The 21,150-nt window shown below is 41.4% G+C and overlaps 1 protein-coding gene across 5 annotated transcripts; it reads left to right on the forward strand.

The window, feature by feature from the left end:
• The first annotated feature begins 308 nt into the window (after positions 1-308).
• dis3 (DIS3 exosome endoribonuclease and 3'-5' exoribonuclease) lies at positions 309-20,574 on the forward strand. 5 transcript variants are annotated; one of them, XM_061911697.1, is made up of 22 exons: positions 309-620; positions 723-1,004; positions 3,368-3,525; positions 3,598-3,788; positions 3,855-3,928; positions 4,001-4,168; positions 4,242-4,400; positions 5,434-5,547; positions 5,625-5,762; positions 5,826-5,972; positions 6,042-6,158; positions 8,076-8,177; positions 8,273-8,337; positions 8,419-8,503; positions 9,380-9,507; positions 9,577-9,663; positions 9,732-9,888; positions 12,876-13,090; positions 13,176-13,344; positions 13,897-14,055; positions 14,121-14,243; positions 20,127-20,574. In XM_061911697.1, the coding sequence occupies exons 2-22, from the start codon at positions 786-788 to the stop codon at positions 20,193-20,195; spliced, it is 2,844 nt and encodes a 947-aa protein (XP_061767681.1). In that variant the 5' UTR covers positions 309-620; positions 723-785; the 3' UTR covers positions 20,196-20,574. The 5 variants fall into 5 exon arrangements, with proteins under 5 accessions (XP_061767681.1, XP_061767680.1, XP_061767683.1 ...); XM_061911696.1 differs by having other exon boundaries at positions 309-1,004; XM_061911699.1 differs by lacking the exons at positions 309-620; positions 723-1,004 and adding an exon at positions 1,042-1,296.
• Positions 20,575-21,150: the final 576 nt, after the last annotated feature.

Consider the following 21,150-nt stretch of genomic DNA (forward strand, 5'->3'; position numbering starts at 1 on the left):
TGGATATATATATATATATATATATATATATATATATATATATATATAATGTATATGATGACCATGAATTGATTAACGTGGACCCAGACTTAAACAAGTTGAAAAACTTATTGGGGTGTTACCATTTAATGGTCAATTGTACGTAATATGTACTGAACTGTGCAATCTACAAATAAAAGTCTCAATCAATCAATCAAATTATGTCCATGCGTTAACTTGTACACAACATGTGCAGTACTAGCTTTGAACGCAAGAGGCGCTGTGGAAAAAGCACACACCCGGACGAAATCTAGCAGGCAGCGGATGTCATCTTTGGCTTTGTTGTTGTCACTAAGCAAGAACTAGATGGCCGACTAAAAACACGCCCAAATACAAAGACAAATCCCTCAGTAAAACGTCACATTTTTCGTGCGTTTTATGGAATTTTGTATTGTCTCACGTACACGTGAGTTTAATTCCAACTGGATGAATCAACAGCTATCAGTAAACACCTCCGCTAAGATCCGGTATAGTTTTTGTGGGCCCGCTGAATGAGTCCGCATGGGAAGTGCGGAGTCGTGTTTCCACTCAGCGCCGCGGCGGAATAAACACAGCGGCGTTTAAAGAAGTAAACACAGCAGCTTGACGCGGTGTTTAAAGAAGTAAACACAGCAGCTTGACGCGGTGTTTAAAGAAGTAAACACAGCAACTTGACGCGGTGTTTAAAGAAGTAAACACAGCAACTTGACGCGGTGTTTAAAGAAGTAAACACAACGACTTGACTCTTTAGCATCTTTGCCGTCGTCATGTTGAAGTCCAAGTCCTTCGTGAAGAAGACGCGCACGGGGAAAGTGATGAAAATAGTGCGCGAGCATTACCTGAGAGATGATATTTGGTGTGGAAGTGAGGTGTGCGGCGAGTGTGCGCAGGAGTGCGGCGTGTTGCAGAGAGATGCCCGCATGGAGAGTAGTCTGTGCTCCTTCCCGCATTACCTGCTGCCCGACACCAATGTAGTCCTGCATCAGGTAAGACATGGAGAGTAGTCTGTGCTCCTTCCCGCATTACCTGCTGCCCGACACCAATGTAGTCCTGCATCAGGTAAGACATGGAGAGTAGTCTGTGCTCCTTCCCGCATTACCTGCTGCCCGACACCAATGTAGTCCTGCATCAGGTAAGACATGGAGAGTAGTCTGTGCTCCTTCCCACATTACCTGCTGCCCGACACCAATGTAGTCCTGCATCAGGTAAGACATGGAGAGTAGTCTGTGCTCCTTCCCACATTACCTGCTGCCCGACACCAATGTAGTCCTGCATCAGGTAAGACATGGAGAGTAGTCTGTGCTCCTTCCCGCATTACCGGCTGCCCGACACCAATGTAGTCCTGCATCAGGTAAGACATGGAGAGTAGTCTGTGCTCCTTCCCGCATTACCTTGCTGCCCGACACCAATGTAGTCCTGCATCAGGTAAGACATGGAGAGTAGTCTGTGCTCCTTCCCGCATTACCGGCTGCCCGACACCAATGTAGTCCTGCATCAGGTAAGACATGGAGAGTAGTCTGTGCTCCTTCCCGCATTACCGGCTGCCCGACACCAATGTAGTCCTGCATCAGGTAAGACATGGAGAGTAGTCTGTGCTCCTTCCCACGTTACCTGCTGCCTGACACCAATGTAGTCCTGCATTAGGTAAGACATGGAGAGTAGTCTGTGCTCCTTCCCGCATTACCTGCTGCCCGACACCAATGTAGTCCTGCATCAGGTAAGACATGCTGCTGATCCGCCTGCGCTTGGGATGGTTTCCTGCTGGCTCCGCTGTGAACGGGACTCTCGCTGCTGTGTTGGATCCATTATGGATTGAACTTTCACAGTATCATGTTAGACCCGCTCGACATCCATTACTTTCCTCCTCTCCAAGGTTCTCATAGTCATCATTGTCACCGACGTCCCACTGGGTGTGAGTTTTCCTTGCCCTTATGTGGGCCTACCGAGGATGTCGTAGTGGTTTGTGCAGCCCTATGAGATACTAGCGATTTAGGGCTATATAAGTAAACATTGATTGATTGATTGAGAGTAGTCTGTGCTCCTTCCCACATTACCTTGCTGCCCGACACCAATGTAGTCCTGCATCAGGTAAGACAGCCAAAAGAGGCCAAATTGGCTTTTGGATGAGCAAAATCATGGTATTTGTAAACAAACAGCCCTGTGTAGTCACCATACTTTTCAACCTTGAGACCTCCGAATTAGGGAGATATTCAGAGAGCCCGCTGGGGATCATATATATATATTTATATATGTATATATATATATATACTGTATATATATATATATATACTGTATATATATGTATATATATATCCATCCATCCATTTCTACCGCTTATTCCCTTTTGGGGTTGCGGGGGGCTCTGGCGCCTACCTCATATATATATATATATATATATATGTCTTGATTGGATTATCCAGAGAATAGTGCTCAATACCGTGGTAGAGCGCAATATGTAGGTGTGGGAAAAATCACAAGACTACTTCGTCTCTACAGAACTGTTTCATGAGGGGTTCCCTCAATCATCAGGATATTTGTCCCACACCTACATATATGTATATGTATGTATGTATGTGTGTGTGTGTATATATATATATACATATATATATATATATATATATATATAGTATGTATGTGTGGGAAAAAATCACAAGACTACTTCATCTCTACAGAACTGTTTCATGAGGAGTTCTCTCAATCAGGAGATTTCATCATCTCCTGATGATTGAGAGAACCCCTCATGAAACAGTTCTGTAGAGTTTTGATTGATTGATTGATACTTTTATTAGTAGATTGCACAGTACAGTACATATTCCGTACAATTGACCACTAAATGGTAACACCCCAATAAGTTTTTCAACTTGTTTAAGTCAGGGTCCACGTTAATCAATTCATGGTAAAGAGATGAAGTAGTCTTGTGATTTTTTCCCACACATACATACTGTATATTGCGCTCTACCACGGTATCAAACACTATTCTCTGGATAATATAATTAAGACATCTATGTGTATGTGTATATATATATATATATATATATATATATATATATATATATATATATATATATATATATACACAATTCATTGGAATTCAAGTATTTCATATATATATATATATATATACGAAATACTTTAATATCAGTAAATTATATATATATATATATATATATATATATATATATATATAGCTGTAATTGACTGAAATTCTAATACTTGAAAAACTTGAATTTCAGTCAGTTACAGATATATAGCTGTAATTGACTGAATTCAATTTCAGTCAACTCTAGTATTGGATCGTTTTAGATGTGCAGTGGAAATTAAACCAATGCATTGTTTTGGTGTGCCACAGATTGATGTGCTGGAGGACCCTGTGATTCGCAACGTGATCATCCTCCAGACGGTACTACAAGAAGTACGCCACCGCAGTGCGCCAATCTATAAACGCTTGAAGGACCTCATAAATGAAAAAGAAAGATACTTCTACACCTTTACCAATGAACACCACAGGTAAAACGGTGCAATCGCTCTGTCGTTCCTTCTCCTTGATGACAGTTAACATTGTTTTTATGGTTGATACAGAGAAACATTCATCGAGCGCGAACCCGGGGAGAGCGCCAATGACAGGAACGACCGGGCAATCCGCGTAGCGACCAAATGGTACAGCCAGCACTTGAACAAGTCTGACGCCGATGGCCTTAATGTGGTACTCCTTACTAATGACCAGGGGAACAAGCAGAAGGCAGAAGAGAGCGGTCTGCTGGCGTACAAATGTAAGCCAGCCCCTTGATTTTGCATTCAAATGATGGATTCTGGTAAAGCAGCGTTTGTTGACACAGTTGAGGAGTACGTCAAAGGCTTGATTGCAAATCCTGAGCTGATGGATCTCCTGTCGTTGTCAAACGATGACAAGGTGAATATCACGTGCATTATAGAAGTCCTATTAGAAGTCTTTTTTCTGATTCCTCTTGTCGTCCTGCCCCAGAACGACATCACCAGCAGTAAAGTGCTATTCCCAGAGCACTTACCGCTATCCAGGATCCAGGCAGGCATCAAAAGCGGCTCCTTTATCCAAGGGACCTTCAAGGCCAGCAGGGAAAACTACCTGGAGGCCACCGTTTTTATCCAAAAAGATGACGAAGACGGCACAGAGGTAGGCCGTTTTAGGGTTGAACACAATCCGGGGAAAGATTTTCTTTGCACGCCTTGAAACATCGTGGTTGCAGGTCCTCATCCAGGGTCTCCAGAACCTCAATAGAGCCGTGCATAAAGATGTGGTGGCTGTGGAGCTGTTGCCTTCCAGCCAGTGGGTGGCGCCCTCTTCTGTTGTGCTGCAGGACGTGGGCGCTGCCAAGGATGACGGGGATGAAGAAGAGGAGCAAGCTGTGAGTGGAAGTACACTAGAGCAGTGTTTATCAACCTTTTTTTTTGGAGCCCATGCACATTTATTTCATTGAAAAAATGCAGAAAACATTAAAAAATAAAACTCAGCAGCCGATATTGACAGGAAATAGTCATTCTTGCAAATGTTGGATATGACTTTAAAGCATAAGGAAAGCATTCATCACTATAGCTCTTGTCTCTAAGTAGGTGTACTGTCACCACCTGTCACATCACGCTCCGACTTATTCGGTGTTTTCTTCTGTGTCCTATTTTGGTGGCTTTTTCTCTTTTTTTGGTATTTTCCTTTGGCAGTTTCATGTCTTCCTTCATGCTATTCCCCACACCTGCTTTGTATAAGCAATCATTGTCATTTACGGATGTACTTTGTGGACGCCGTCTGTGCTCCACATGCTGTAAGTCTTTGCTGTCGTCCAGCATTCGGTTTTTGTTTGCTTTGTAGCCAGTTCAGTTTTAGTTTCGCTTTGCATAGCTTTCCCTAAGCTTCAATGCCTTTTCTTAGGGGTACTCACCTTTTGTTTTTTTGGTTTAAGCACTAGAATCCTTTTTACCTTCACACTGCCTCTCGCTGTCGTCTGCATATTGTGATCAAGACCAACCATGTTCCCGACCTCTACAAAGCAATTCAGAGTATCACATGGTTACTTTGCCGAGGTCTGGACAGCACCGACACGTAACAGATTATAATTACTGGTTTGCAAAAAATATCTTTAACCCATATAGGTGAAAGGACATCATCTCCCACAGCACACCAGACTGTAGATTGAAAAACACTGCACTAGAGAAGCAGTGTGGTGATGGATTGATTGATTGATTGATTGACATATTTTTATTTGAAATAAGCAAAAAAAAAAAAGAGCAAGCCTGATCCAATGGAGTGCTATAACCTTAACAGCCATTATAACAAAATGAAAAAAATGGAGAATAAAAAACGAAAGCAAATGAGCATTGGACTTTCTATGGACATATATATAAAGCTGGAGAAATACTAAATGAAAATATGAAATGTGTGAACAGCTGGGAAGCTCAGAAGGGGTGGCGGACAAGAAGCTCACGGGCAAAATAGTGGGCATCATCAAGAGGAGTTGGAGGCCCTTCTGTGGCATGCTCAATGTCTCCCAAATTAAAGAGGTAATGTTCCACAGATCTCAATGGCTACAGTTTTTCTAGGTCTGTATCGATGTAACGTTCTCTTCCCTTGCATCCAGTCCACACGCCACATTTTCACACCAGCAGACCGCCGCATTCCACGTATTCGCATCGTAACACGCCAATCGTCCACGTTGGCAGGCCAGAGGATCCTGGTGGCCATCGACGGCTGGCCCAAAGACTCCAGATATCCAAACGTGAGCGCCGTTTCTCCCTCTTTGATCATGGACGATAGGTTAACACCTCTATCCTTTCATTAGGGTCACTTTGTCCGTAGCCTGGGCCCCGCCGGGGAGAAGGACACCGAGGAGGAAGTCCTCCTGCTGGAGCACGATGTCCCTCATCAGGCCTTCTCTAAAGCCGTGCTCAGTTTTCTCCCCAAAATGCCATGGTGTATCAAACCGGAGGTACTTTCTTCCCAGAGGAGTTCAACTGGGAGAGAAGTGAAGTTTACAAGGGTCTTTGTCTGCCTACAGGACATGGTGGTGAGGGAGGACTTGAGACATCTGACCGTGTGCAGCGTGGATCCTCCAGGATGTACGGACATTGATGATGCTCTGCACTGCAGAGAGCTGGGCAATGGAAACTTTGAGGTACACCTCTTGTTCACACCTGTTGTAGATGTTGTAATTATATCTGGGACGTTGGAAGCAGTAGATATTTCTAAAAGGTGAAAATTCATTATATATAACAACATTCTAGTTCAGGGGTGCCCATTACGTCGATCGCGAGCTACCAGTCGACCGCGGGGGGTGTGTCGTTCGATCTCCAGCCAGGCTTTTAAAAAAAATAGACCTAAAATTTAGTGATCATCAATCTTCACCAAGACGTCACTTAAATGACATTCACGGTACCGGATGGTCTTGTGAGATGACGCTGGCTGCTGCAAGATCATTATTAGGAAAATATGACCGAGAGGAAGGAGAGAAACACTTTTTATTTCAACACTCTCACGCCGTACCTTCCGTCAAAACTCTAAAGGCCGACTGCACATTTCCTATCTTCACAATAAAAGCCCTGCTTCATGCTGCCTGCGCTAACTAAATACAGAGTCTCGGAAAACTGGCGTGCACAAGCGATCCCTGTACTTTCCGAGACTCTTATTTTGTTAGCGCAGGCAGCATGAAGCAGGGCTTTTATTGTGAAGATAGGAAATGTGCAGTCGGCCTTTAGAGTTTTGACGGAAGGGACGGCGCAAAAGTCTGTTGAAATAAAAAGTGTTTCTCGCCTTCCTCTCTGTCATTTTTTCATAATAATGAACTGGCAGCAGCCAGCGTCATCTCACAAGACCCTCGGGTGCCGTGAATGTCAATCAAGCAAGCTACGGAATTTGCCGCCAATGTTTTTCTTGTAAAGTGTATGGAAGGTGGATGAATTAGATGCCAAAAACCAACCACATTCATGTGGTATTGTACAGAAAGGACAACTTTTTTTCTCCTCCATTTGAAAATGTGGGCGTTATCATCATTACTGTCTGATTTCAATCAATGCAAGTCATCAGAATCAGGTAATACACCAACTTATATTCTTGTCTTTGTGAAAGAAAGACATCTATATGTGTTACACATGCTTGTATTATCATTAAACACATTTAACTTGTTTACAAAAATGTCTCTTTCATAAATAAATAAATATAAATGATATATATAAATGAGGTAGATCCCCTCGGGTTGGTCAAATGAAAAGTAGCTCGCCTGCAGAAAAAGTGTGGGCGCCCCTGTTCTAGTTGTTTTATATAACCAGTCAACCAGTCTACAAGTGCAGTTTTGCAGTAGGTTTTTGGAGTGTTTATGGCTGGGGTATGCAAACAACGGCTTGTGGGCCAAATGCGGCCCACTGACGTTTTCAAATTGGCCAGTGAGACGTCATAAAAATTATTAAGAAATCTTACCCGCAGAGAGATTGCATTTATTTTAATAGTCTGACGACTTGGATGCTGCTATTCTGTCACCATCTAGTGGACAACATGAGTTTTTCAGGTCAATTACATTTTAAATATGTCTTGAATGGTCCTATGCTAACAACCTTCCCTAGTCATGGTGTAAAAAAAAGAAAATAAATCCAACCGACCTGAAATGTCAACATACATGGTCACTGAACTTTGTGGATAGTATAATAAAAAAAACGTCTTTTCACCCCCAAAAAAATCAAAATTGCACCCATTAGAAATCATGATGGGAAAATGCAAAACAATCTCCACACTTATCCATGTTTGGCGCATTTCAGCTGCTTGATATTTCTGATTGTTTACAATACTTTAAGGAGGCCGTCACGGAAGTAAACAAGGTGGGAGACAAACTTTCACATACTCTTCATATCCAATTATACTAATTATATATCGATTGTATTAATATATACATATATATATAGGTGTGTTTATATGTATATTTTTATATATATATATAAATGAGTATATATGTATATTTTATATATATATATGAATATATATATTTATATACATAGTTACTTTACTTTGGTTGATGGCATATGTAATGTGTTGTGTTCTGTAGGTGGGAGTCCACATCGCAGATGTCAGTCACTTCATCAGACCTGGAAACGCTCTGGACAAAGAAGCCGCCTGCCGAGGAACAACGGTTTACCTCTGTGGCAAGGTGTCACAAAATCTTTACTGCGCTAAATATTTATAGTCTATGAAGAAGGTTTATGTATGAATATTAAATGGCTGGTCATGCATGTGTCCCAACAGAGGATTGATATGGTTCCTGAGCTGCTGAGCTCCAATCTGTGTTCCCTGCGCTCCAACGTGGAGAGGTGAGGACCACATATACTCACACTATGGCCTTCAATATGCCACGCTGTAATATTTCTCTTTATATCCTGTTATTTTGCAAGGCTGGCTTTCTCGTGCATCTGGGAGATAAACCAAGAGGCGCAAATTGTTAAAACACGCTTCACAAAAAGCGTCATCAATTCAAAGGTATGCAACACATATTTTTCGAAGAAATTCAATTCACTCGAGAGCAGGTTTGTCAAACTTACTTTAGCTCAATGACTGCATGGAGGAAAATATATTCTCATGGGTGAAATAATGGCATTAAAATTTAAAAATAAAGAAATCTTTAGTTTGTTTTCTTTGTCTTACTTTGGCCTAAAATACAACAAGCACATTCTGAAAATGCACATTTTACAAATAATCCTCTTGGCAGAACACTTCAAATTAATTGAAAATTCTCAGGAAAAATTGGAAGACCATGAGGAATTCAATGAACTTAGACTTTGTCTCAGTGTTTTTACAAAGCCATCCAACTTTGAGCACTTCCTGTTTAGGATTCTCATGTCGGAAGTTCACCATTAAAAATGTGATTGGAAAAGCAATAGTGTTTCCTCATCATTCAAATATTACAATCATAATATAAACACAATTTTTTTTTATATGACACCATAGCTGCAATGAAGGAAAAATAACTACAAACTTAAGAAATATCAACAGGGTAGATTTAAACATAAAATAATCCAAAACAAATAAAGAAACATAATTTTACAATGGAGTTCAGGGTGGGCATGGTGCATTTAACCAATTGCAAGCGCTGCATGGAACTAAAATAGACTAAAAAGATGACGGTCAAATTGACCTAAGTCTTTGCATCTTACCATTGTTTTGTTTTAACTGTTGAGTGGATAACTTACAATGAAGGGGGGAGGGCTGGAGCCTATCCCAGGTGAACTCATGCGGGAGGCAAGTCACAATTTCTGCTTTTTTTATGTGCCTTGGTGTTTAAAGCGGTGTGTATAAGCAACAATGTGTTCGTACGTCTTACACAACAATTATTCGTGACATTCCGGTTGACGGCAGGCGTCTCTGACCTACGCGGAGGCCCAGATGAGGATCGATGACACCAGCAAGAACGACGACGTCACCAAGAGTCTGCGTGGCCTCAACAAGCTCGCCAAAATCCTCAAAAAAGGGAGGATAGAGAAAGGGTGAGGTGGCGACTGTTGGCGCACACAAACGGTTCTAACAGCCGACTGAGTTCCTGGTGTGTTCTTCAGGGCACTGACGCTGTCCTCCCTGGAGGTCCGCTTCCACATGGACAGTGAAACCCACGACCCCATCGAGCTCCAGACCAAAGAGCTCATGTAAGAAGACATGAAAAAAAATCTTTCTTTTTGCACATGTATAAATGTGGGGATCTCTGGGTTCTCAGGGAGACCAACTCCATGGTGGAAGAGTTCATGTTGCTGGCCAACATTTCAGTCGCACAGAAGATCTACGACGAGTTCGCAGATTGCGCCTTGCTGAGGAAGCATCCAGCACCACCGCCATCCAACTACGACATCCTCCTCAAAGCTGCCAAGTCCAAGGTAAACAATGTAGCAGCTATAAAAGATGTTCCTGAACATCTTTTAACCTGCGTGTTTAGTGCTGATGCATAGACACAAAAGATCATTGATTAAACCTAAAAAAAAATCTGAAATTATTGCTGGGTTGCAATCACGAGAGCCACTTAGCGGTTTCAGTCGATGGTCTCGAGCTCCATTAGGCTGATGTTTATTTACCTGCTTCAGTGCAAATTTGGGTGCATTTTGAAAGGTTTAGAGGTAAATATACAAGTGATCTTGAACACATATTTAAAATGGATGGCTTTATATTTATAAAATATTTTTGGAAGATTTAAACCATTTATCATCACCAAAACGTTACTGCTCACCTCGACCGAGCTTAGAAGGGTTTGGAGAAGAAAAGATGGGAGGCACATCATGTACCGTATTTTTCGGATTATAAATCGCACCTGCCGAAAATGCATAATAAAGAAGGGGAAAACCATATATAAGTCGCACTGGAGTATAAGTCGCATTTTGGGGGGAAATTTATTTGATAAAACCCAACACCAAGAATAGACATTTGAAAAGCCATTTAAAATAAATAAAGAATAGTGAAGAACAGGCTGAATAGGTCTAGGTTATATGAGGCATAAATAACCAACTGCTATGTTAACCTAACATATTATGGTAAGAGTCATTCAAATAACTATAACATATAGAACATGCTATACCTTTACCGTACAATTTGTCACTCCTAATCCATAAATCCCATGAAATCTTATACGTCTAGTCTCTTACGTGAATGAGCTAAATAACATTATTTGATATTTTACGGTAATGTGTTAATGAGTATAAGTCACAACCCTGGCCAAACTATGAAAAAAACTGCGACTTATAGTCCGAAAAATACGGTATTTACATTTGAGGGGTGCATAAATTAAACATTAATCCATAAAAGACAAAGTTGGGCATATTTGTGCATCGCTAAGTAACGTATTTGATTGACACGAGTGCCGTACTGCTGTGAACGTGATGTTAATGAGAAAAAGTAGGGATGTCCGATAATATCGGACTGCAGATATTATCGGACGATAAATGCTTTAAAATGTAATATCGAAAATTATCGGTATCAGTTTCAAAAAGTAAAATGTGTGACTTATTAAAGCGTCGCTGTGTACACGGACGTAGGGAGAAGTACAGAGCGCCAATATACGTTACAGGCACTTTCTTTGCATGCTGGCCCAGTCACATAATATCTACAGTTTTTCACACACACAAGTGAATGCAAGGCATACTTGGTCAACAGCCATACAGGTCACGCTGAGGGTGGCCGTATAAACAACTTTAACACTGTTACAAATATGCGCCACACCAAACAAGAATAAAAAACACATTTTGGCAGAACATCCGCACAGTAACACAACATAAACACAACAGAACAAATACCCAGAAACCCTTGCAGCACTAACTCTTCCGGGACGCTACAATATACACCACCCACCACCCCCATTACCTCACACCCGCCCACCTCAACCTCCTCATAGCTTCTCTTAGGGAGAGCATGTCCCCAAATTCCAAGCTGCTGTTTTGAGGCATGTTAAAAAAAATAATGTGCTTTGTGACTTCAATAATAAATATGGCAGTGCCATGTTGGCACTTTTTTCCATAACTTGAGTTGATTTATTTTGGAAAACCTTGTTACATTGTTTAATGCATCCAGCAGGGCATCACAACAAAATGAGGCATAATAATGTGTTCATTCCACCACTGTATATATCAGTATCGGTAATTAAGAGTTGGATAATATCGGGATATCGGTAAAAAATCCATTATCGGACATCTCTAAGAAAAAGGATACATTTGTTTGTAGTTGATTTTCTGCAATTAATCTACAATTCATGTCTGCAGTTGTTTTTATGCTGCAAAGTTGATATTTTGTCTTATTTTTTAGCTGCAGATGTCCCTGTTGTTCAGCAATGTTTGCTAGTGATATCAAGATTCAGTATATGCTGTTGAGATTTATTCATCTATACTACTGAGAATATTTTATTGATACTAACAAATATCACCAAAGATGCTATAATGTGGTCATCCATGTCGAATAAAGCACTTGGCTTTCCTGCACAACAACTAAGCTTTTAGTTTCTGTTGTGAAAACGGACCAAGAAAATACTGTATTTATGTTTATTACTCATACTTAACAAGTGCTTAGTTTATTTGCACAAGCAGGTCTTCTAGTTATATTTAGGCATAGAAACCACAAAAGAACAGACTAAAGACATCTCTTGTCCTTTCTTTAAGTTGAGTTCTCTCAAACACTGCTAATACATTAGCGAAAAACAGAAAGTTTCTCAAATCAAATGTTCAAACAAACATTTTACAAAGTGATCACTGCAGACACGAGCATGTATTCCACAAGATTACAAAAGTGATATTTTTAAGAGCAGTTTCCTTCCACGCACTTTTGTTTTTCTCCTGACTTTATTATTTTTATGAACCACTTCTTACAGGACTCTCTCTTATCTCTCTTTGAACGAGTCGAACATCCAAAAATAGAAGAGCAATATGGCATTTTCTGCTCAGTCTCTACACTCGCTTGACGTTACTTCTTATGCAACCCAGCAATAGTTATTCATCATTTTAGTTAAATGTCTTTAAAATACATATAATGCTTATTTTAAATTAACATTTTTAAATGAATCTCTATGTATTGTTGATTTTAAATTAATTGTATCTTCCATCGTATTTATTCATTTTTCTCACTATTGTATTCATTAATTAATATTTTTTACTATAAATATTTTATATATTTTTTAGACGACGTTAACTTCAGTGTGGACGCCTCAAAGATGGTTTTCCGTGCCTGGTTATTGTCAATAACACTGCATTTGTTTCAGCTCGCCTGTGCATGATTGATTGCCTTTACTATATTACTTATGTGTAATATTCAGTAGTCTCAATGGTGTGCTGAGTAGAATATTTCAGTGTCAGTATGCTGAGGTTGACAGTTGCTTGTTTGATGTCAGGCGGTGCACATCCACACGGATTCAGCCAAGGCGCTGGCCGACTCGCTAGAATTAGCCAAAGTGGACGACTTCCCGTACTTCAACACGCTCCTGCGCATCCTGGCCACTCGCTGCATGATGCAGGCGGTCTACTTCTGCTCGGGCATGGACCGGGACTTTCACCACTACGGTCTGGCGTCGCCAATCTACACACACTTCACTTCGCCCATCAGGAGGTTTGAACGCCGACACTGTGACCGCAGGCAACATTTTGTCAGCTCCCCCTCTCCCAGCCTTCCACAATCCTCTGCTCCCGCGCAGGTATGCTGATATTATTGTACACCGCCTGCTGGCCGTGGCCATCGGCGCCGATTGCACCTACCCGGATCTGACCGACAAGCATAAACAGTCGGCCCTGTGCAACAATCTCAACTACAGACACAAGATGTCCCAGTATGCTCAGAGGGCGTCCGTGGCCTTCCACACACAGGTGAGCATCAGGTGGTGCTAGGATATCACAACATACCATAGAGCAGTATGGCTCGCGAGCCAGATGTGGCTCTTTTGATGACTGCATCTGGCTCTCGGATAAATCTGAGCTGACATTGCTTAACACAATAATTAATGTATTTATTACTGGTTAGTAACAACCAGTAATATTTATTACTGGTTAATAAATATTACTGACGCACGTATAACGCTAATGTCTTTTAACGTTGGTCATTATGGTGGTGCTTGGAGAGCCAAGTTGTTTCTGAGGCGGTAGTTGGGGAGAAACGTTTGACAAGCACTGCTCTTTAGGACTGAAGTACGGTTCAAAGATCCTCTATGTGGCAAGAGTACTCTGTGTTTAGGAAAGTGCTGTGAAAGTGTCACGCAACTGAACTCTTGAGCGGCTCTAATGTCATTCCTGGGCAGGATTGGGTGACATCATCATAGGATTCTCTTTTATTTTCCCATTTTATATGATCTTTGTTGACTCTCTCAGCGTGTAACCAATGGCAGATGGTGTGTTTAATACACAATCTTCCCATCTTGGCAGTTGTTCTTCAAGACCAGAGGCATTCTGAGCGAGGACGGCTTCGTCTTAATGCTGAGGAAGAACGCCATCATTGTCCTCATCCCAAAGTTTGGCCTGGAGGGCACGGTCTTCTTCGACGGCAAAGACAAGAGAGGCACGAGCCTGGTGTTTGATGCCGAGGTAATAAAGCCGAAATGTCACGATGATGAACAAAATATTCATTGTTTTTTTTTTTTTGCGTGAAGGCTCCATCTCTGACTGTGGAGCAGCACACCTTCCACATTTTTGACCGAGTGAAAGTCACCATCACCCTGGATGACTCCAACATTCAGCACCAGAAGATACGCATGGCTCTCACCGAGCCAGTGGTAGGAACACACCTTGCAACTTCAATGTGCAGTTCTGCTCCAATGTGGAGTCCATTGTTTGATTCCCATTCATTGTCAATGAGGGGAATTCCTGCTAATCAGGGATTTTTGGGAACAGGGAAACAAGCCGGCTTAAAAGTCCAGGGTGTGTGGATGTTGGAACGCTTCAAATTGGATGAGGGATGTGAGATATGCAGTCGATTGTATATTTCCCATTCATGGAGAAAATTCCAGGAAAACTGGGAATTTTTGAAAATATCGACCCGAGCACAGTTGTCTTACATCAGGGGTGCCCACACTTTTTCTGCAGGCAAGCTACTTTTCAATTGACCAACTCGAGGGGATCTACCTCATTTATATATATCATTTATATTTATTTATTTATGAAAGAGAAATTTTTGTAAACAAGTTAAATGTGTTTAATGATAATACAAGCATGTGTAACACATATAGATGTCTTTCTTTCACGAAGACAAGAATATAAGTTGGTGTATTACCTGATTCTGATGACTTGCATTGATTGGAATCAGACAGTAATGATGATAACGCCCACATTTTCAAATGGAGGAGAAAAAAAGTTGTCCTTTCTGTACAATACCACATGAAAGTGGTTGGTTTTTGGCATCTAATTCATCCAGCTTCCATACACTTTACAAGAAAAACATTGGCGGCAAATTCCGTAGCTTGCTTGATTGACATTCACGGCACCCGAGGGTCTTGTGAGATGACGCTGGCTGCTGCAAGATCATTATTATGAAAATATGACCGAGAGGAAGGCGAGAAACACTTTTTATTTCAACAGACTTTCGCGCCGTCCCTTCCGTTAAAACTCTAAAGGCCGACTGCACATTTCCTATCTTCACAATAAAAGCCCTGCTTCATGCTGCCAGCGCTAACTAAATAAAGAGTCTCGGAAAACTGGCGTGCACAAGCGATCCCTCAGAAATATGGGCTTTTATTGTGAAGATAGGAAATGTGCAGTCGGCCTTTAGAGTTTTGACGGAAGGTACGGTGCGAGAGTCTGTTGAAATAAAAAGTGTTTCTCGCCTTCCTCTCGGTCATATTTTCATAATAATGATCTTGCAGCAGCCAGCGTCATCTCACAAGACCCTCCGGTACCGTGAATGTCATTTAAGTGACGTCTTGGTGAAGATTGATGATCACTAATTTTTAGGTCTATTTTTTTGAAAAGCCTGGCTGGAGATCGACTGACACACCCCCCGCGGTCGACTGGTAGCTCGCGATCGACGTAATGGGCACCCCTGCCTTACATGATATGAATGTGTCTGTGTGGGAATGTTTCAAATCGGTTAAAAAATGACGTCGTAATACTTCCAATTATTAATTGGTATCTCGGAATTCCTGGAATTTGGGGAAAACCGGGAACTTGTATGAAATGGTCATTTTATTATTACAACTAAGAGCAATGTTTTGAAGGTGGAATGGTCAAAAACGGTTGAAAAATGTGGTCTGTGAAAACTTTCCAGGGGGAGGTGGAGATAGGGCTTTAGAGAACCTGGGATATCCTGTAATTATTTTAACTTGGAAAATATTAGTTTGATTGTCCAGAGTGAGTGGATGGTGGAACAGTTCAAATGGGCTGAGGAATGTAGGATATGCAGTCGATTGTATATTTCCTAGTCATTGTCACAGGGGAGAAAATTACGGGAAAACCTGGAATTATTGAAAATATTGACCCGAGTACAATTGTCCGAGATGATATGAATGGGTCTGTGTGGGAATTTTTCGAAATTGTTTGAAAAATGCTGACGTAGTAACACTTCAAATTTAGAAGTGGTGTTTCGGGATTCTGGGAAAACCAGGAATTTGTACAAAAAGGGGGAAAAAAAAGATGTTCTCCCAACTAAGAGCAATGTTTTGAAGGTGGAATGGTCAAAAACTGTTGAAAAATGTGGACTGTGAACATTTTCTAGGAGGAGGTGGAAATAGGGCTTTGGAAAACTGGGGATTCTGGGAAATGGTAGTTTGATTGTCCAGAGTGAGTGGAGTGTGTGGATGGTGGAACAGTTTCAATCGGGTGAGAAATGTGGGAATTGTGCAAGTTCAAAAAATAACCAATTCATTTTCAACGGGAAAAAAGTCCTGGAAAAGCGGGAATTCTGGGATATTTTGGAACATTTTGATATTGAACGGCTCCTATTGAGGGGAAACTTGGCACTGAGTGTGTCAAACTTCTGCCATTTAAAAAAAAAATAAATAAATAGAGGAATTAGTGATGTAGAACATGTGTGAATGTTTGTCCATTCACACGACTCAACACACTTAGTGATGTACAACATATGTGTGTGTGTGTGTGTGTGAATGTTTGTCCATTCGCACAACTCAACACACTCTTAGTGATGTACACGTGTGTGTGAATGTTTGTCCATTCACACGACTCAACACGCTCTTAGTGATGTACATGTGTGAATGTTTGTCCATTCGCACAACTCAACACACTCTTTGTGATGTACATGTGTGTGTGTGAATGTTTGTCCATTTACACGACTCAACACACTCTTAGTGATGTACATGTGTGTGTGTGTGAATGTTTGTCCATTCACACGACTCAACACACTCTTAGTGATGTACAACATGTGTGAATGTTTGTCCATTCGCACAACTCAACACACTCTTAGTGATGTACATGTGTGTGTGAATGTTTGTCCATTCACACGACTCAACACACTCTTAGTGATGTACAACACGCGTGTGTGTGTGAAAGTTTGTCCATTCACATGACTCAACACACTCTTAGTGATGTACAACATGTGTGAATGTTTGTCCATTCGCACAACTTAACACACTCTTAGTGATGTACATGTGTGTGTGTGAATGTTTGTCCATTCACACGACTCAACACACTCTTGGTGATGTACAACACGCGTGTGTGTGTGAATGTTTGTCCATTCACATGACTCAACACACTCTTAGTGATGTACATGTGTGAATGTTTGTCCATTCGCACAACCCAACACACTCTTAGTGATGTACATGTGTGTGCGAATGTTTGTCCATTCACACGACTCAACACACTCTTAGTGATGTACAACACGCGTGTGTGTGAATGTTTGTCCATTTGCACAACTCAACACACTCCTAGTGATGTACATGTGTGTGTGTGTGAATGTTTGTCCATTCACACGACTCAACACACTCTTAGTGATGTACAACATGTGTGAATGTTTGTCCATTCGCACAACTTAACACACTCTTTGTGATGTACATGTGTGGGTGTGTGTGTGAATGTTTGTCCATTCACACGACTCAACACACTCTTAGTGATGTAAAACACGCGTGTGTGAATGTTTGTCCATTCACATGACTCAACACACTCTTAGTGATGTACAACATGTGTGAATGTTTGTCCATTCGCACAACTCAACACACTCTTAGTGATGTACATGTGTGTGCGAATGTTTGTCCATTCACACGACTCACACTCAGTGATGTACAACACGCGTGTGTGTGAATGTTTGTCCATTCACACGACTCAACACACTCTTAGTGATGTACATTTGTGAATGTTTGTCCATTCGCACAACTCAACACACTCCTAGTGATGTACATGTGTGTGTGAATGTTTGTCCATTCACACGACTCAACACACTCTTAGTGATGTACAATATGTGTGAATGTTTGTCCATTCGCACAACTCAACACGCTCTTAGTGATGTACATGTGTGTGTGTGCGAATGCTTGTCCATTCACACGACTCAACACAGTCTTAGTGATGTACAACACGCGTGTGTGTGTGAATGTTTGTCCATTCACACGACTCAACACACTCTTAGTGATGTACAACATGTGTGAATGTTTGTCCATTCGCACAACTCAACACACTCTTAGTGATGTACATGTGTGTGTGTGTGAATGTTTGTCCATTCGCACGACTCAACACACTCTTAGTGATGTACAACACGCGCGTGTGTGTGAATGTTTGTCCATTCACATGACTCAACACACTCTTAGTGATGTACAACGTGTGTGAATGTTTGTCCATTCGCACAACTCAACACACCCTTAGTGATGTACATGTGTGTGTGTGTGTGTGAATGTTTGTCCATTCACACGACTCAACACACTCCTAGTGATGTACAACATGTGTGAATGTTTGTCCATTCGCACAACTCAACACACTCTTAGTGATGTACATGTGTGTGTGTGAATGTTTGTCCATTCTCACGACTCAATACACTCTTAGTGATGTACAACATGGGTGTGTGTGAATGTTTGTCCATTCACATGACTCAACACACTCTTAGTGATGTACAACATGTGTGAATGTTTGTCCATTCGCACAACTCAACACACTCTTAGTGATGTACATGTGTGTGCGAATGTTTGTCCATTCACACGACTCACACTCTTAGTGATGTACAACACGCGTGTGTGTGAATGTTTGTCCATTCACACGACTCAACGCACTCTTAGTGATGTACATTTGTGAATGTTTGTCCATTCGCACAACTCAACACACTCCTAGTGATGTACATGTGTGTGTGTGAATGTTTGTCCATTCACACGACTCAACACACTCTTAGTGATGTACAATATGTGTGAATGTTTGTCCATTCGCACAACTCAACACACTCTTAGTGATGTACATGTGTGTGTGTGTGCGAATGCTTGTCCATTCACACGACTCAACACACTCTTAGTGAAGTACATTTGTGAATGTTTGTCCATTCGCACGACTCAACAGTCTTAGTGGTGTACAACACGCGTGTGTGTGTGAATGTTTGTCCATTCACACGACTCAACACACTCTTAGTGATGTACAACATGTGTGAATGTTTGTCCATTCGCACAACTCAACACACTCTTAGTGATGTACATGTGTGTGTGTGAATGTTTGTCCATTCACACGACTCAACACAGTCTTAGTGATGTACAACACGCGTCTGTGTGAATGTTTGTCCATTCACACGACTCAACACACTCTTAGTGATGTACATGTGTGAATGGTTGTCCATTCGCACAACTCAACACACTCTTAGTGATGTACATGTGCGTGTGAATGTTTGTCCATTCACACAACCCAACACACTCTTAGTGATGTACATGTGTGTGAATGTTTGTCCATTCACACGACTCAACACACTGTTAGTGATGTACATGTGTGAATGTTTGTCCATTTGCACAACTCAACACACTCTTAGTGATGTACATGTGTGTGTGTGAATGTTTGTCCATTCACACGACTCAACACACTCTTAGTGATGTACATGTGTGAATGTTTGTCCATTCGCACAACTCAACACACTCTTAGTGATGTACATGTGTGTGTGTGTGAATGTTTGTCCATTCACACGACTCAACACACTCTTAGTGATGTACAACATGTGTGAATGTTTGTCCATTCGCACAACTTAACACACTCTTTGTGATGTACATGTGTGGGTGTGTGTGTGAATGTTTGTCCATTCACACGACTCAACACACTCTTAGTGATGTACAACACGCGTGTGTGAATGTTTGTCCATTCACATGACTCAACACACTCTTAGTGATGTACAACATGTGTGAATGTTTGTCCATTCGCACAACTCAACACACTCTTAGTGATGTACATGTGTGTGCGAATGTTTGTCCATTCACACGACTCACACTCTTAGTGATGTACAACACGCGTGTGTGTGAATGTTTGTCCATTCACACGACTCAACACACTCTTAGTGATGTACATTTGTGAATGTTTGTCCATTCGCACAACTCAACACACTCCTAGTGATGTACATGTGTGTGTGAATGTTTGTCCATTCACACGACTCAACACACTCTTAGTGATGTACAACACGCGTGTGTGTGAATGTTTGTCCATTCACACGACTCAATACACTCTTACGCTCCTGAAATAACAGGTTGTACATTTGCTCTCAGATTCCAGGTGTGAGTGTTCCAGTCCCAGATGCTGGACCACAAGCCAAGAAAGCCAAGCTGGACCGCTGATGCTCTCCTTCAACAACTCTCACATCCCCGGACATTTTAATAAATAGACTTCTTGTATTTGTGCTTATATTTCTCTTATCTACACACTTTTAACATCATGTTTTTGTGCTTATATTTCTGGATGTACACACTTCCATCCATCCATTTCTACCACTTGTCCCTTTTGGGGTCGTGGGGGGAAGCTGGAGCCTATCTAGCTGCATTCGGGCAGAAGGCGGGGTACACCCTGGACAAGTCGCCACCTCATCACAGATGTACACACTTTTTAACATCATGGGTTTGTGGTTATATTTCCCTATGTACTCACTTTTAACATCATGTATTTAGATGGATAGTACTTTATCGATTCCTTCAGGAAAATAAAAAGAAATTGTGGTTATATTTGTGTTTTTTGTGGTTATATTTCTGGATGTACATACACACTTTTAACGGTGTACAAGAGGGCTGTCCAAAGTGGCTCACGGCTCCTTTTTCATTGGCCAACAACAACATTCATTTATGTGTAACATATAAATATTCTTAAATGTTACACATGAATGTGCTTTGTTTTAGCACAAGGCTAGTTTGCCATATATTGACCTACATTGGATTGCTTTTAGCATCTTTTAACGCACAAAAAGTATCAAAGTGTCCCCCGCATATTTCAATAGTTTGAAATTCCCTGGTTTGTAGCTATCCTAAACTGATATCTATCAATCATTCAATCAATCAATGTTTATTTATATAGCCCCAAATCACAAATGTCTCAAAGGACTGCACAAATCATTAGGACTACAACATCCTCGGAAGAACCCACAAAAGGGCAAGGAAAACTCACACTCAGTGGGCAGGGAGAATTCACATCCAGTGGGACGCCAGTGACAATGCTGACTATGAGAAACCTTGGAGAGGACCTCAGATGTGGGCAACCCCCCCCCCCCCCTCTAGGGGACCGAAAGCAATGGATGTCGAGCGG

This window comes from Nerophis ophidion, linkage group LG09 (assembly GCF_033978795.1).
Source record: "Nerophis ophidion isolate RoL-2023_Sa linkage group LG09, RoL_Noph_v1.0, whole genome shotgun sequence".
In the NCBI taxonomy this organism is placed as follows: Eukaryota; Metazoa; Chordata; class Actinopteri; order Syngnathiformes; family Syngnathidae; genus Nerophis; species Nerophis ophidion.